This window comes from Pezoporus wallicus, unplaced genomic scaffold (genome assembly GCF_028554395.1).
Source record: "Pezoporus wallicus isolate ANWC-B61680 ecotype Strahan unplaced genomic scaffold, APGP_CSIRO_Pwel_v1 contig_593, whole genome shotgun sequence".
Lineage (NCBI taxonomy): Eukaryota > Metazoa > Chordata > Aves > Psittaciformes > Psittacidae > Pezoporus > Pezoporus wallicus.
Window position 1 is genome coordinate 6,902,544 of NW_026642342.1, and position 18,093 is coordinate 6,920,636.

At 37.3% G+C, this 18,093-nt stretch overlaps 1 protein-coding gene across 3 annotated transcripts in view; it reads left to right on the forward strand.

Moving 5' to 3' along the window:
- RPAP2 (RNA polymerase II associated protein 2) overlaps positions 1-18,093 on the forward strand; it is a 38,289-nt gene that overhangs the window by 17,194 nt on the left and 3,002 nt on the right. For 2 of the 3 annotated variants that reach the window (XM_057429195.1, XM_057429194.1), the window contains exon 11: positions 1,558-1,626. In XM_057429195.1, the coding sequence (XP_057285178.1) occupies positions 1,558-1,626 (69 nt within the window). Of the gene's footprint in view, positions 1-1,557; positions 1,627-2,646; positions 3,238-18,093 lie in introns of those variants that run through there. The other variant, XM_057429193.1, reaches the window with a different exon arrangement.

Consider the following 18,093-nt stretch of genomic DNA (forward strand, 5'->3'; position numbering starts at 1 on the left):
CTTGTCACATCAAACTAGAGCCAAAAGATTCAGCAAATACAGATTATTTTTGTTATCTTTGACAATTTCTGTACATGTAGTACAAAACAGGTCTTTTCATTATTTAACAAAACTCAAGCTCTTGAGACACTGCTTGAGTAATCATTGCTTCAAAGCCTTATTTTGGTTGGAAAACTTGGAGAGTTGAGAGGAAAACTAGTTTAATACCACTTTGATCATTCCTGTCTTTGGACTTCATGATCTTTAAAGTCTTTTCCAACCTAAATGATTCTATGATTCTATCCTTAATGAAAATTAGTTTTGTTAATTTTTAATGTTCCAAAATAGGGAAATGCAGAATGATCCTATCAAGCTTCTTAATCATAAATGCATTTTTAATGACCATTTTAAATATAACTGGGGGGAATTTATTAACAGAACGTGAATTTCAGCAATGAGAAGTACAAATACTTTTATCTTCCCACTTTTTAACACTTTTTTGGTAACTAGATACTTGCCCGAAGAAATTAAAAATGGAAAAAAAAGCCCAAAAACTTGGATGTGAATTTGTTGCCATGTTTTTAACTTTAAGCAGCCTCCCACGTTCACCGGAGCCTGTAGATGTGTTATTGATGACAGGGCAGCTTCACTCGTGGTCTGAATTTATACAAGGCTGTGTAGAAGAGAAGCCTAGAGCAAGAAGGAAGTAAACACAGGGAGGCACTTGCCGATCAGTACTTCTGTTGGATGGTGCCATGTGTCTGAACAAAATGAATGCAGCTGCCCTTTTTGGGTGCCCACATAGCCATAGCTTCACTTCTAGCTGTGACTGCCATGGAATTGCTTGCCTTGAACACTACAAGTCATGCCTAAATTCAGTGATAGCAACTCACACATGAATTGTTTTAAGTTGCATTAACATTTGACTTAAAGATCTGTTTTACTACAAAGTTCAGCCAAACAGGTCAGCAGGTATAAAACACAGCAGTGCTTTTGTTGAGCACCCATGTGGTTCTTTATTCAAACCTACTTTTCTTGCTCTTATTTCTGCACTGGCTCCCATTGCGTAGTTGTAATTCTGGTTTTCCATTTTTAAATAAAGAATCATCAGAGGATTTTCTCCAGTATCATACAAAATCCATATTAGCTTTTACAGCAAATCTGGATCTGGAGCCAATGGGGGCAAGCTAAGGGTGTAAGAAGGCTCATATTTTCATAAGCACATGTGCAGGGCCTGATAACTTCCCAGTGGGTATGAGCGAGAGGGGAGTCCTCACAGCAGCCAGGCCTATTTGTGAGCTAATTTAAAGAATTAGCTTCTGTTCAGTTTTCCCCATCTCACTTTTATATCAAAAAAAAAAGAGGCACATTGGGAATTCTGCAGTTCCTCTGTTACAGGATAAGGTGAGAGAGAGAGAAGCTTGAAAGCTGTGAATTGCTCAGCTACAGCTGTAAATGGTACATCATAACTAGGTGTATTAAGTCTTTTAATGGTAGACTTAAATCAAAATTCAGCAGTTACAATTCTGCTTATTTTCACTTTGAAATGTTCTGATATTTTTTCTTATTATTTTTCAGGTTAACAAACAGAAATATTATTCACAAAATGCCTGAATGGACTCTAATTGCTATTGTTTTGTTATCTGTGTAAGTACCATTTAATGTCAAACATTCTCATATGTAACTGCTTTAGCCTATCAAGACAAGATGTAAGTTTCAGATAAAAGGAGGGAAACTTCAAGTTGGGAATCAACAGAAATGTTTTTTCATGTAAATGAACTGTATTTTCTCTTGAAAAACCAGGTTTGTCCCACGTGCAGTAGCACGTTAACAACGAACAAACTTAGTGTCATGTTAAAAAACAGTTAAGCTTTAGTGGTTTTTAAAGAGGGCTGGTGGGGTGAAGGAGTATTCTTCACTCTCCTATTTGCTGCTGACAGATATTCTTCTCTGTTACAGCAGGACAAAATGACATGTATTATTTGGATTGTATTATTTGGAGTTGGCATAACTGTTACACTTTTAATTTCTCATTTTACTTAATTTCTTAAAAGATTTTACTTTCACAAATTAAAGGCCAATTATTTCCATAATATGGAAATACTGTTTCCATATTTGCTTCTACATATATTTGTTTGAATATTCTAGCAAACTTATTTGAGAGAGGAAAGCTTTTTTTAGCAACTCCCAAATATCTGAAAGGAATATGGGGACCCAGTGTTTTATTTCTATAAGGATCAGCTTTATTGCTTAAGATTATGATACTACAGTACCTATAGTCCTCCTTAGCTTTATTCTACTTACTGTAGAAATAAATTCTTTCCAAGGGTTTTCCTAACGGGAAGTCTGATTTTATTATAGTGTCTTTCAGTCAATGTCTATATACAGACATAATATATAAAAGCTATAGTAATATGCGTTAAGTAACTTCCTTAATTTATATTTTCCAAATTCATTCACTTTTCTGAAGTTAAAGGTACAAACTGGTATAAACCAGATGGTTTTCTCACCTATCCATTTTAAACATTTAACATGAGTTCACCTTTTAAGCAATCACTGGTGGTTTCACACAGTGTCAGGCCCTGACTTTCAGTAGGGTTAAACCATCAAGCAATCTTTGCATGTCTTTCAGCTTGAATTACAAGACTGCAAAAATCTTTATTCCAGAGGCTGGTTATTACCACACCGCTGCTGCTGCTTTTGGGCTTCCTGGGTCACTGGAGCCTGTAGGACAGAGACGTACTTACAGACATTCAAAGGTCAAGAAGAGTTGTGGGCCAACCTTGTAGCATCCCCAGTACTGCACTTACTTTCCTTGATATTACTTCAGTCTGACACATTGTTCTGGCTTTACTGTCCCAAGGAAGACTATACCAGCAGGCATTAGAGCAGGCTTCAGCGAGCCTTACATCTGTGTCACCCAGCCGGATACCGCTCAAATGATTCATTAAATCAGAACACAGAAAGTAACTTTACTTGAATGCCTTGGCATGAATTTTTTATCAACTATAAGAACAAATCTTTTGTCATTTTTACCATATATTCTTATGGTTGAATTGGTAATTTGTGAAACAGATCTTATGAATTTTTCAAGTAGTCTCTGTACAGTTAAGGAAATGGTGACTCTTTTGGTCAGAAGTTGAAATACATTGCTGGTGTCTCTGCAAATGATGAGCTCTAAATGTTTACATACCTAATGACTGCTTTATAATTGATTTAAAATGTTCTGCAAGTAGCAGGCGGTCATGGTTCTCTGTTTATACTGATTGCTCTCAAGGGCCCAACCCTAAACAAATGAATTGATCCTAAAATAGAGTAGATTTTGTTGTTGTTCTAGTGAAATCATGAATAAAACTCCTGTTGACTTCAGCTTTTGTAAGGTCCATGAAAGCTCAGGATCTTCAGATTTTGTACAACTCTCAGCCACTCCTTAAGAAAGGATGTGCAAGAATGTAGGTGGGGTAAGAAGGAGTGTTAAAGTTGCGCTAAGAAGATGATGAGTGTTGCATCATTTCTGGAAAGATTAAGACAGCATGTAACTACTTGGGAATTCTAATCAAACTTGAATATTTACTGGAAGTTAGAATTGTGCAGGGAAAGGCTACTGAGGATCTGGGCAACCCTTTGCAGACAGGTCCTCAGATTGTGGCCCTTACCTCCTGTAGTCTGCCAACAAACCTGTCGTATTTTATTAATATTGTTCATAAAAAGAATTATACCCTATTAAAGTTTTCTCTGGCTTCCCCTTAGCTATACTGAGAGTGTATGTGCTATACTGCTTATTTCTTTATGGGTAATTTCATGTAAATTTTGAGGTGCTGGAGTGTGTTCAGAGAAGGGCAACAAAGCTGGTGAAGGGTCTGGAGCACAAGTCTGAAGAGGAATGGCAGAGGGAACTAGGGATATTTAGCCTGGAGAAGAGGCGGCTCAAGACCTTATTGGACTGTCTGAAAGGAGGTTGGCTGAGAAGACTGGAACTCAGATTGCTACAAGTAAGAAGCTGTAGGACAAGAGGAAACCGCCTCAATTTGCACTGGGGAGGTTTAGATCAGATATTGGGAAAAATTCCCTAATTGAAAAGACTATTGAGCAGTGAAACAGGCTGCCCAGGCAAGTGATGGAGTCACCATTCCTGAAGGGGTTTAAAAGATGTGTAGATGTAGCACTTAGGGATATGGTTTATTGGTGGCAGTGCTGGATTAACAGTTGGACTCGATCTTAAAGGTCCTTTTTAACCTAAATGATTCTGTGATTCTTTACTGCATGTTGCAGCAGATGTAAAGTGATTTAAATGGCAGAATTTAAATAGGGCCTGAGTTGGAGATAGTTCTTTACTAGCTTCTGTTACTGAAAGAGGAGAACGTTTTCAGAATGTGTATTCATAGGCCTTGACCTGATCCGAGACACAGGATGGACATCTTACTGCTAACACTAAACAGTGAAGTAGCATAAGTAACACCCTGGAAGACAATAAGATTTCCAGGAGGATGAAAGACCTTATTACAGGTACCAGAGGTATAAGAACAGAGACTACCAAAGGCAGAGAAAGAATGGGATTTCAGGGTATACCTCCAAAGAAACTAAAGACCTCAAGTGTATTTTGGTTTGTATGGAAGGGCAGGGTTGTTTTGTTTAAAGTAGCAACTATTGGACTTCGCTTGCACCCCATTTTGTGAATCGATATTGTGGCTCGCCACTTCCTCCTTGTACATGGCATCTGCTAAGCACTCAGTGTACTTCACAGTGCACTTTGAGTGCCCTCACCCTTTTTGTGGTATGTTACTGGGCAGAATAACCATTGTCATTACTGCTGTATTGAATTCAAGTGTCAGCACTGTTTAATATTTTGTATCACATTATGATTATGCTGTCTTCCTTTCACGGGAGTGTGCATATTAATTCTTTGTAAGATACAGCATGTTGGATAGTCATAACACCTAATTTTGGTGCTTAAGTTAGACCTAAGCTTCCTCTATAGTCTGCTGGTCCTCAAGAAGCTATTAGAAGTAGTTACATGCCCTTGAGTTTCCTGACTGTTTAAGAAACCAGGGCTCCTAATTCTTTGCTTTGAAATAAAGTGCTTGAAACTAGACAGTGGGACTGTCTTTCTCAAAGTGTAAAATGTTGGTGATCACAACATTGGAGCATTCCCTGTTCCTAGTGAACAGCTGGATTTATTCAATCAAGTTATCATGTAAAATATGAACAGCTAGTCTCAGCCTTTATTGAAAATCTAGCCTGAGGCACTCCTGGCTTTATAACCAGCACATCCAGCAATGCTTCCTACAGTTCACTTTGACAGCCAGAGAATTACGTTCAAATAATTGCATTCATGCTCATCGTGGAGTGGGTGCCTCTTTAAAATTACCTGTAGGTGAAATGTCTTTTTTATTTGTCATTTGAAATAACATTGACAGTGGTAGCTTTCTGGGTCTTCCTGCTGCAATGTGTAGGATTTTTTGTTACAGTAATAGCTGCTCTATAATGCACTGTAAACTAGAATACAGAAGTTGCATCTTTCCCCCCCAGATAAATAGATACAAATACAGAGGTTCAAGAAAGCAGTGGAAGAGTGGTTGCTATACAAGCAAGGGCACTTGCTGTTTTCAGTGTATACCCCTGGTACAGTCTAATGGAAAGCTTTCAAGATATTTTCAGGAAATGTCTGCTTTCATTTTACTTATCTGGGCTGGCTGGTTCCAGTGAACTGTGGTCAGCTGCATCTACCCAGCCAATGCAAGAGGTTCCCCCCGCTAAAAGCTTTGAAGCATTTCAAAATGTTCTGGGATTAGTTTATAAGCATTCGGCTGCAGTATTTAAACAAACTCAAAATGACCATGATCACTAAACAAAAGCCATCATTATATGTGTGCAGCCACTTTAGATAAATGTGTCATGTGGAGATGGACTCTAGAGGTTTACTCTCTTGGAGATAACAGTTCAGGAACTGGAGAATCTTGGGTTCAAGAATGCATTTTTACCTCTTTGCACACAAGAGCACATCTATTGCTTCAGCACTGACATGTCTAAATTAGTTTAAGAGGTGTTCAGATGTTTGGGGTATTGCTGCTGTGTTCTTATCTGAAAATGTCTGAATGTATGAAATGTGCAAATCCAATATACAAATAACATACTGGATCTTAATCAGACTTGCAGAGTGACTCTTTCCTATAGAAACCACATACAAGTCAGCTGGATGATCTTTTATATAGCAAGTTTGGTGATAGAAGATTGGGTCCAGGTTTCAACTGAGAAAAATCATTTATTGTTAAGCTAGAAATGTAGCAATTGCCCATTTTGAAATGGAGTTTACAGGACTAAAAATCAAAAAAGTCTTTCTTTTATAAGACTGTTTGAATAGTCATAGTATTGTCTCTGTTTGTAGAGTTAACAGTGTGAAATAGCAAAAAGGCAACTTTGTCTTAACACATTAAAGAATTTAAAAGTATATTCTTCCCTTTTTCTGTCTTAATTTTAGGTTGTCATTTGGTGAGTGTGAACTCAAATGGGTTTTCTGTTAAGCAGTTTTTACGTATCAGTACTTTCTAAGCACACTCAAATCTGCATATTTGGTGTTTTGTGGAGATCAGTATTACTTTACTTCCTCCTAGCATGTTCCATGTACTACTTAGAAAACATATATAGAACAGTATTCTGAAGGATTTGCTGTGTTGCTAATTGGAATTAGTTGCTGCTAATTTTAATTACATATCTTTGTCATTCACAAGGGAGAAAGTAGAAGAAGAAACCTTAGTAGCAGTTTCAAAGTTGCTGCTCGCACAAAAAAAAGACCCTGTCGTTTTTTGTGTGTTGCTGTAGTGCTGTTATGCAGGGAAGTGACTGGATTTCACTGCAGCACATGCAGCTGCAGGTTCTTCCACTCTCGTATTTCTTGTGGATAGCCTTCTGAATGGGAGATTTGGATGTGCCATGTAACGTGTGATGCCCAGTGCAAGCTCTGAGATGAGTCCAGGATCATTAGTTCCCCTTTACAGTTGTGGTCCTTGACCCCATCAGCAGGAGCAGAGCCTTAGCACATGCTGTTTCCTGGACTTGTGTGTCATGGATCTGGAGGGTTGGCTCAGGAAGCTGTCTTCTCTGCACCTCCCAGTTTTGCTGCCCACTGCAAGGGAAGAGCAGGGTCACAGCTTTCTCCCAAGTGACTCAAAAATCTCTCCAGTAGAGAGGAATCTGCAGGTTCCCAGCAGTGTATGTGGGCATTCAGACTGAAGTTGTACAGAGCTGGCATGCAAAGGGCATCACTAGTTATAAACTGTCCTTCATGGTGGTGGTGTTCTGACTAATTTTTGTTAGAATCTAGAAATACGTTTGTGTGTGCATAATGTTGAATCTTCTGCTTTAGTCACCCTTGTGAACTTTATATTCCAAATGCACTTGTGAATTAAGATTCTGGTAGCAGGGAAAGTACTTTCCTCTGCCACTTAATTTTAGCCTTTTGTGTGAGTAAACAAAGAGATTTTTGTTGCAACTTCTGCTTCAGCCCTCAGAAGGATAGCATGCTAGGTTTCAGAAGACTGCTTTATCACATTGACTCTGGGAGAAGCTAACTCAGGCAGTGAAGTTCACGTCCAGTTGAACTCTGTGCCACAGTTATGATCAAGCAGATAGAAGAATTGCCCAGCCCTATGAGGTAACTGGTTTAAACTTATGGTTCTTGACAAGGTATATATTTAGAAGATTTCTTTGGTAATGTCAGAGTTTTCCTCCTTCCATAATTGTTGCTTACACCTTTGCTTATTGGAAGTCATGTCATAGCACAGAGTAAGTTGTACAGTTACACGGTAATATAGAAAGCTGAAAGTAAGATGTGAGTAATCCACACTCTTAACAGCTGCACTAAACTTAGTTTAAAACTAAATGTATTTTACCTTCATCCACTGAGCAAACTGAACTGTTCGTTTTGCAACTGAATCCTGAAGCTGTAGTCCTATGAAAGTATCCTTGCTTCCTCATTAATAATTAATCTTAATACATTCAATGCAAACATTTTTTATCATGAAACATTACCCACCTGTTAAAAGAAAAACATGACTTTGACACACACTTGCATCTTTCATTTTCAGAGTTCTAACTTAGTAAACTTTCTAAAGAACAGCCTACATTAATGGAGGTATGACACGTACACAGTGTTTTTTGACTTACAGGAAACTTCATTTTAAGATGAAAATCAGTGTTGATTTGGCTTGTTATTTCTGGTACACATCATTGGAAAGGTTATTATGGCGTCCTAGCATGTGATACCCAGGTATTTTGTACCAACAGAATTTTTAGCATGAGTTCTGGATTAATTTGGTTGGTTCTATGCAGAGTCAGAATGGCACCTCTAGTAGATTAAGTGGTGTGTCCTGTTCTTCTTTAGCACTGAAGTGAACTGTGCCCAAAGTAGAAATACTGTATTCCTTAACTTTTCTGGAACCACTACAACAGGAAAACTGTGACTGTAGAAAATCCCTGAAAGGGCAGTATCTTGTGAAGATCTAATCATTCCTCTCTTCAAGGTTTCCTAGTACTTTAGGAAACTGGTGCAAAGGAAGTTTGTTCTACTATTTGTTAGTTTCTTACTTGTTGAGAGATGAAACATTTTGGCGCCCAGTGGTCTTGTGTAGTCTGAAAATCAAGTTCTGAGCCTGATGTAGGATGTTCCCAGTGAATAAGATGTACAGTCGTTTCTGAAATGTGTTCCTTTCATGTTTATGAAAACAGAAAATACAGCCTTTTTGGGGAAGGGAGGGAGGAAAGAAATCCATGTCGCTGACAAGATGACGTATAAAGTGCATCTCTTGGCAATGGGCTATGATGAAGCTTTCAGAATTTACAGACAATCCAAGCTGGTGGATTTAGCATCAGGATGCAGATGGCTCTTTTTGATACAAAGTGTATGATTAAAGTAAATATTTGGGATAAGATGGCAGCCACTGGTTAATCAGAATGTTATATAAATAAGCAGAAAGTAACTATACATAGCATTTTGCATGGTATAATACAAAGAAATTGGAACGGTGATTTCCATAACAACAAATTATGTTCTTTTCCCATTCCTTCTGTAAAGTAAAAGTGTGTTTTAGTTGGCTGTCAGCAAACATAGCTAACCAGTGTATGGGAAGGTATGTGTGTATAATTCATACTGTTAACTGCAAAACCAGCATCAGTGGAAAAGCCATATGGATGCTTGATTATTTAGAGGCTTGGTATCTCGGTACCTTTCCTTTCATTTTGATGTACACCACACTTAGAGCTGTATGTATCCCTCTCTCCCACCCTGTTTATCCATCTCTCTGTCAGAACATTTGAAGATGACACTGAATAGCTGAAACTCATTCTTCATAAAACTCAATATATGTGAGATGAGGTATCCAGGATTTTTTTTAAAGGATAAAAAATAGCTGAGATTCATGTGGCTCTTCATGTTCAGTTCAGACCTCATCAGGTATTCTGCCTTTTTAGGTATACTTTCACAAATCAGTGTTAATAGTGTTCTGTTATAGAGAAGGTGACATGGAGATTAAGGGTAGGACAGTGATTTATTGGAGATCAGCAAGTCAGTAATAGATCTGCAAATTAAGCAATTAAACAGGAAAAGGAGTTGTGGGGGTTGTTTTGGGTTTTCTTGGGGGGAGGGAAGTGTTTTTTTGGTTGGCTTTGAATTCTACCAGGAGCTGGATGTCTGGGGAAAAGTGCTTACAAATCTTTAACTTTGGGGGATTTTTAAGATCCTCATTTTGTCAGGTCCACAGCTGCACTGACACTGGTTTTCCAAACTGGCAAAGGCAAGTAGAAAAATACTGAGATCCTTATGTTTAACTTATGAAGGAAAAAAACCCTGTGGACAGAGTGGAAGCAAGCCTGTTCCTAGCATGTCTCTTTACTCAGCTGCATTATCCCAGGTGCTTGGTCTGTGAATTGGACTGAAAGGCAGATAATCAAGTTACAATGATGTTAGAAAGTGGTGAAACTAAACTATGATCAATTTAATGATCATCATTTCCATAGTAACTGAGTACAGGTGAGTACGTTTTATGAAGTCAAGTATTGACAATTTACTTACCCAAGCACATTGCTCTGTAGCTGGTTTAACTAGAAGACAATACATTTTGTTTAATTTTGATTTATATTTTTTTTTCTTCCTTATCACTGAGATAATGAATTGACAGGAATAGATGACCAGTATATGGCAGCAATCAGGTCCTGCAGTTGCAAAAATGGATGTATATGAAAGAATCTTTACTTCATTAGATGTACAAGGCTTGTATATAAAGGCATTTTTTAGGTATTAAATTGTCCCATGATATGTGCACAGCAATTTATACAACAGTGTGCATTTTACAAAGTCCTTAAAAGGTTCAGGAACTCAAAAGCTTATAACTAAGCATTTTTTAATCTTAAAACTAAAGACTTACACCCGTGCTTAATTTCATGTAGGTAAGTAACCCAAAGACTTCAATGGCATAGATTCCAGTATTTAAGAGGTGTCCCAGGAAAACTTTGTGGAAGATAAAATGTAAGGAATAGAAGACTTAAAAGGATGAAAGGATTGTTTTAAAAATAAATTTTAAATTTATTAAATAAATGTAAATTTAATAAATTTTAAATCTTGACTCAGTTGAAAAAGAGGGGAAAAAATGGGATGGGAACAAATGGTAGGACTGAGAAGTACCTTTGATCTGTCAGCTGGTTAGCAGGAAACAGACTTCAAATAAATGCAGCTCTTTAAACAAGGCCTGTCCTTGAAATGTGTACCTAAGAAACTTAGATTTGTTAGAAACAAACAGCTGATAGTGATTTCTTCTGGGTTTCTGTTGTGAATTTTTTTGCCTTGGCATTATGCAGATTTCATAGTGAACTCAACCGAAACCTTTTGAACAAATCCCTGTATGAATATTGGTGCTTTAAATCCACACACTATGATAGAAGTTCTCATGCTTCACATCTGTGAACCGATGTTGTAGTAATAACTTGGGATATGGTAACATAGAGGTGGGTACCATACTTTATTCTGCAGTCATATCTATTAATACAAAATAGGTTTTTGTAATTGTGTAATAGGAATCACAATCTCTGATCCTGCTAAACTTTGTATGAAGAGTACCCTGCATAAGAAACATAGATGTTCTTGAGCTGGTTTTGGTGCTTGCTTCAGTCATCTTGTCTGGCTAGAGGTTTTTCTAATCCACTGTTAAATCTGGAAACTCCGATTGGCACAAGATTGCCCAAGCAATTGGTTTTTGCCAGGCCTATCTGATATTTGTGTTGATGGCAGTCTTGGTAGTTATTTTAACATAAATGTTTGCAAACAGAGTTCCCAAATACCACTAGAACAGGAGGCCAATAGACCCATTCCGTATTATTACTATAGCTTTAAAGGAGTCATGGGTCCCTGAATTTTTGTCACTCACATTGTAATATCAGAGTATTTCCAGAGTGTTCTTTCTTACTAGACACACTGTACCTGGGCTAAAAAAAATGAGCCCCAAGTACTGAATGAAGCCAACTGCTTAGTGTTACAGGATCAACATAATGCTAGCAAATGCAGTGTACGTTCTAAGGCATGTTGGCTTCAGGCGTACGGTGTAGAGAACTGACACAAACGGCACTAAATGGCTGTACTGAATTATACTAAATCATTGTGCAGTTTGATGAAATGTCCCACCATAGTTTCTCTGAACACATCTCACACTTACTTCAGGTGTTCCTTTGCATTAGACTTTTCCTTTGCCTGTAAAATTAATTCCTGACCTAATGATGTAAATAGAATTCTTTCTATATATGTTTTACTTGTCCTTCATAGAAAGTCAAAGGCCATCTGTCTTACAGCAGTCAGTATTTTGAGGGCAGTCTGAATTTACTTGAATTTTTTTCCTCTTCTGTCTCTTGTTGTACGAGTGCAATATTATTATATTAATATTATTCGTTGCAGGATCTTTGAAGTCATGCAGCTGGCTGTTATAAATAACAGCTGGCAGCTGATGGAGAGATCCTTAACTCTTTGGGCAGAGGGAAGAAGTGGCATAAACAATCTACCCTGCTATTCATGCACATAGTGTGTTCGTTAGGTGAAAAAAAAAGAAAAAAAGTACAGAGATCCAGAACATTTGCATTTCATTAAATCATTCAAAATAAACAGTTTCTGTACCTCATCAGGTAGCTAGAAGCCTGTTGCCTCAACATGGATCCCCTGCAGAGTACAGTTAAAACACTGGAGTGCCTTTCCAAAACTTTCCTTTTGTAGCTTGATGGACAAATAAGACATGAACTCTTGGATGGTATGTTAGAGTCGAATCAGCAAAGGGGTTTGCAACTGTTTATTCAGCCTTCAAAGCCTGTGTGAGGAGAGCACAATTACAATATGAGGGAGCTCTGCTAAGCAGTCCCAAGGGCCTGACCTTAAGGCCCCAACCTGTCTTAGAAAGCAATGTTGGTTGGGCTGGTGTTGTCTGAATTACCAGTTGCCTATTTGGACAGAACTGATTGCGGGGGGGGGGGGGGGGGGGAAGAAAAAAGGAAGGGAAGGAATCTAATCCATTGTCTCTTTTTCAGTTGTTAGTAAGCACTTGTTATCATGTGGTTAGATAAATCCTTGTTCCTGTAGGTGTGCTTTCCTTTTACTGGTAGTTGTAACCACCTGGGCTGCCCCCCGGTAAAAGGGAATGGAAGTTGATTTGTGTCTGGATATCAACTATATGAAAAGTGTGTGTGAAAGGTGAACTCTAAAAAAAACAGATTCTATATTGTAAGTATATACATAAACTGTATGTATCAAAGAGAACATTCTTCTTGAACAGATTTGTAGAAGCTGCATAGGAAAATGAAGGTCTTGGAAACAGGAAACAAAATTAACTTGTGAATGAAGCATGAGTCTTGCCATATACTCGGATTCTGTAGGAATCCAGTTGCTGATTTTGAATCAGTGTTTGTAGCATTGATTGAAATGTAGTGGACAAAAATTTTAAACTATGAATAATTTAGTTCCTATTGTCATCAGAGGATTGAAGTGTCTGTGCTGGATTCTGTGGACAAGTCAGTACACAATAATGAAAGGAAGTTAAATAATAAATAAAACGTAAGTGGCACTTTAGCTTCAAAATTCTTGTCTTTATGATGAGAATTGGTTCTTCAGGCTATGTTTAAAACCAGACCAGAAATAGCTTTTTTTTTCCTAAGAAAATTGCCTGTTTATTTCAGTCAATTGTCACCATTCAACACTGCAGGCTTTAGAGTATTTTATCTTTCATTAAGAAAATGGAATATAGGAAAAAACTTAGGGAGATTAAAGAAAACTGTGACTGAATACTGACTTCCCTCTTTGACCAACAGGATATTGTGTAGAACATGCAGAATCACAATGATGCTTTGACTTACTCTGTCAAAATGTCTGAGTGCCTTTCAGTGGGGGGTTCATGAAGTGGATAAATATGATATTGGTCAAAGAGCCCCAAATTAGAGGTTGCTTTAATTTCAGAGTTGCAGATGACACTGATTCTAATTATTTTTTTCTGGAACTAGTATAATTTGATTTAAAAGACTTAATTCCAGAGATAAATTTAAATTCTTGTGCATCTTGGTTGTGAGATGCTTCCAGTTCAAGATTGTCTGTCAAATATTAATGTGTTCTAATGGAAAATACTCACTCTAGAGACAGTCTTTTGCTTTTAAGGTTTGGGGGTTTTAAATGTTGAGCTTTTTTAAATCATGCTCGAACTAGAGTTATAAGAAACAAGTGGGGAGATAAGCAAAATTGAGCATAACAGCTAAATTATAGAAGCTGAGGCTGTAATGGTTGCTAATTTCTGAATGTAGGTTAAACCAGTATGATATGTGTAACCACTTAATTATAACAAAAGTTATAATTTTTTTAAGCTCCCTAGCGTTGTGTCTTTAACTTACAACTACAGTCACATTGTGCTTCAGCTTTCTGGCTGATACAAACTCTTGCCTAACAGAAGCATTATGCTTTAAGGGCTGTGGAAATCTCTGCTGTGATTTAAGGTTCTTTACTAACAAAATTGCTGTCCCTAGACAAGTGTACCGCATGCAGTGATATCCTGGTAAGGGACTCAATTAATTAAGCAAGCAGTCTATGTGTTGTGTAGAACATACAGAATCACAGTGCTGCTTTGACTTACTCTGTCAAAATGTCTTTCAGTGGGAGGTTCATGAAGTGGATAAATGCAGCATTTCAGTTCACCCTGTCAACTGAAGCCCTATTATTAAGTGATTGATACATTGGCCACACTCCAGTTGTATGTGGAGGCAGATGGTCTGTGGGCTGCAGTGCACATTATTTCGATGAGTTTTATTGCTGATCTGTAACGCTTGTTGTATTGACTCAGCCTAGCCATTCGTCTTAAACAAAATTGTTTAATCAGTTGTGTCGGAGACTTCCTTCATAGGAACATAATTAAAATGGAATCTAAGACTGTATTCTGTAAAACTGCTACATTAGAAGAATAGTATTTGCACTCAATAACATTCTTATTGCACATCAAATCTGTAACAAAATCAAAACACCCCAGTCCTTGTGAGTTCCAATTCTTTATATCTTGTAGAAGCTATCTGAGAGGATTTCCTTCATGATTTCAACTCAAAATGGTTTGTACAGAGCTGGTAAGACAAATATGCTAATACTTCTTGTAGCAGTTGATATTTAGGTAGTTCTGTCCCAAGTGTTTACGAAAAATACATGTGGAAGACGGAAAGCTGGAAATCTTGTGGATTTAAGGCTTTGTAACTTAATTCTTCTAAGCGCTAATTAATTATTTATAAAGATGAGCAGTCCTACTTTTATGAGTTTTCTTCTTCCAAATCTGGAATTGACCAAGTGTGAGTTTTGAATGGAAAATGACAATTTCCAAGATCTGTGAGCCACATGATGGTAGCATTCCCTACTTTTGAATTAAAGATTTTGACTTCAATAAGCTGCTTTGCTTTCAGTGCCATTTAATCAAACACAAAGAGCACTGGATCACTAACTGGTCATTGCCAAATCTCACCAGTACACTTCAATGTACAGTTTCATTAAATATTGCTCTTCTGTGTCTGAATATTGGCAATACTCTGGAAGACTTTTAGTGCAAAGGGGTTTTCTATTCAGATCAGGTTCTGTTTAATGCTTTGTTGGAGTTGACAGGTAATGCTCAAGAACCTTTTGTGCTATTTAGTGCAACTTTGTCATTCTGGTAGAAGTTTCAGTCATCCTGGTTTTGATGATAAAAAAAAGACTTAAGTGCTTAAAAAACAAAAGATAGAAACTGAGAGAATTAAAAAAAAAACAAAAACAATTTTTATGTTGCGATGATTACATTAAGTCTTATTCATGGCACTCAAATGCCTGTAATAACTGGCAAAAACATTTATATCCTATTTTCCAAAGCTTTCTATGGAAGGACAGGTGGTGCTTGCCCATTCTGTCATTCTGCTATTTAATTCCATTCTCACTCAAGTTCCAAGCATAGCAGACAAGGTAAGGGATTGGCGATAGTTACCTTTTCCTAGAAGGAGCTTATTTTTGTTGCTATTTTTTAGATTTAACGTATAGCTTTTATTCATGAATATACCAAGTGCTTTGCATGCTATTAGGTAAGTTTATGTGCGCTCAAATTCTCCATGCTTTTTGTATCATTTTAGGTGACCAACTTTGGGGGAACAGAAAGGTTCCAACTCTTAGGTGGTTTTGTTCTTACCCAGTTTCAGGCATCTGTTTCAGAGAGCTGTAACTGGTTGATATCACGGCGCTGGCTTTGAAATTTAAACTTTTTTTCAAAGAGGATTACAGACTTCATCTTGCACAGAATCAAAAAGGTTTTCTTGAGGTCCAATATCTAAGAACAGTGCCGTACAATTAGTTTGGGGTTTTTTTGTTGAGCTTCCATAAAAGGATATTATCATTTTTGGATAAGAAGTGCCAATTAGTGCTTTTAACTACATAAAAATACTGGTTCATGCAAAGCACTGAAACAGTGTGAACGTTGTGTGATAGATGTCATTTAATAGCTTGATGATCACATGAATTTCACTTTTTTTTTCCTTGAACATGTAGAATAACCAGCAAATCAAAATTTTATCTATCAGATTTAGTTTGGTATTTTTAACACTTCTTAAACTGGTGTAAGTGGGTGTGCAGGAAACTGACACTGTTTCATTAAGTCTGATCTATACTGTACTACTTTTCCATGAACTGAGCATGTTTCATTTTAATGGGTATATAACTTTGGACAGTAACATTTAGGTCTGTATGCTTTTGTGATTGGTTTAAAACCATTTAATCCTTTAGATTCTTATTTTACTTTAATGTGAAACAAACTTTTGTGAATAATGTTGTAACATGAAAAAGACGTAAAGAAGCAGAACTGATCTTCCTCTCTTAACTGCTGCAGTAGCCGGCTATTACTATTGTGGTCCGAAGTATCGTATTTCCTATTTATATTCTACATCTTTTGAAGGTGCTGCCGAGTTTCGAGGCCTTTCCATGATCCTTGAACTGAAATCTTGTATATATCATTAAATTTAATCAGCCGTGATAGTTTCTTCAGAGATAGGGTCATTGCACCTTTAGTGGCTTCAAGATACTGATTCCAAATGCTGTTCTGGTTTATTTGCATACCATTATGGTTTAATTTTGTTAGCATTTCGTGCAAGGATGAGAGCACAGCCCTTAATGTGTTGTCATGCAGCAGCTATACCTCAAATAGTCATTGGACCAGTGTTACTTAGAGCACAGAACTCAACCACTCTCTGCAAACCAGCAACTTGTGTTTGTTCTTTTGCAGACAAAAAATTCTGTTCCAACAGCCAGATAAAAGTAGAAGAGTACTCGAGTACTCAATTTCTCAATATTTAATGCTTGGCTGTTTCTCTGACAATAGCAATACCTTTTTCTTGGTATGGGTTATAGCAGCTACTCTTTACAAGGAGTGTTTTAAACTGTCTGAGAGTTAGGACATGTTTGTAAATCATGAAACCATGTCATACCACTGACTGCAGTTCCAGGAAAGGAAAACACAAATAGATTGCTTAGCATGGAAGTATAAAGATTTAAGTTTTAGAATATTACTTAAAACTGCACAAGTTTGCTGCTCTTTTTGAAAAAATAACATCCTTACTCATGTCCTGTTAAACTCAAGGCCAGAGTAAGAAAATTCAGCTAAAAATGTGTTTAAATCTCCAACATTGCCAAGAGTGTTCAGCAGTGTTAATACTGCCTGGTACCAGCACTCAGGAAGTCAGGACTGCCTGTGCCACCAGTCTTGTTTCATGTATAACCTACTTAATCCTGGGGAGGGTGAATTGAAGATTGGTAATAATGCATCTCCAGGTCTTTCTCTCACTATCCTTGTCTCCAGGCTAACACCCTGATGTGGTCACCCTGATCCCCTATCAGCACTTCCTCTGCTCCCATGCTGGTAAAACAATACAAAACTCAACCTCCAGATTGTCACCCTGGGCAGCAGCCCTCTGCTTTACCCATTTCACTAGGGTAAAGAAACAACTCAGTCCTGTCTGTCATCAGATACATTACAAATCCTTGTGGCCTTAGTCTAAGGATCACAAATCCAACTGTGAATACTTCCTTTTTGTGGGAGGCTTTATATAGCAAGGTTTGCACACAAGTCTGTTTCTGTGCTGTGTCCTTTTCTGAGCACCTACCAAAGTCCTTGTCCCCAAGTGTCAGTGTTTGATAGTTCAAACATTTAGCTAAATGTACTTACTGAAATGGAATCCAAGAAGAAATAGAAAATAATTTAATTCATTAAGCCTATTTTTTTGTAGATTTATTTTTTGTATTAAAAGACTATTTACTATGTTTTGCAATAGTTCACAAACAAAAGATCTTACTATTTTTGCTTAAAAGACATATATGCAGCTTTCTAGAAGTGCAGATGGTCTTATTACCAATTACTGCAGGGAGGTTGATCTCAGTTGGTTTTCTGAGCTAAGAATTTTTTAAGAAGCTGTTGACTACCTTAAGTTTCTTATTAAATGCACATAATTTTGTGAACCTATTCTAAAATAATTCCTTCCTCTATAGTGTCAATTTTTATTTGACACTACTTAAATTTGGCACTATTTATTTAAATACAGTATTCCAGATGAAGTGAC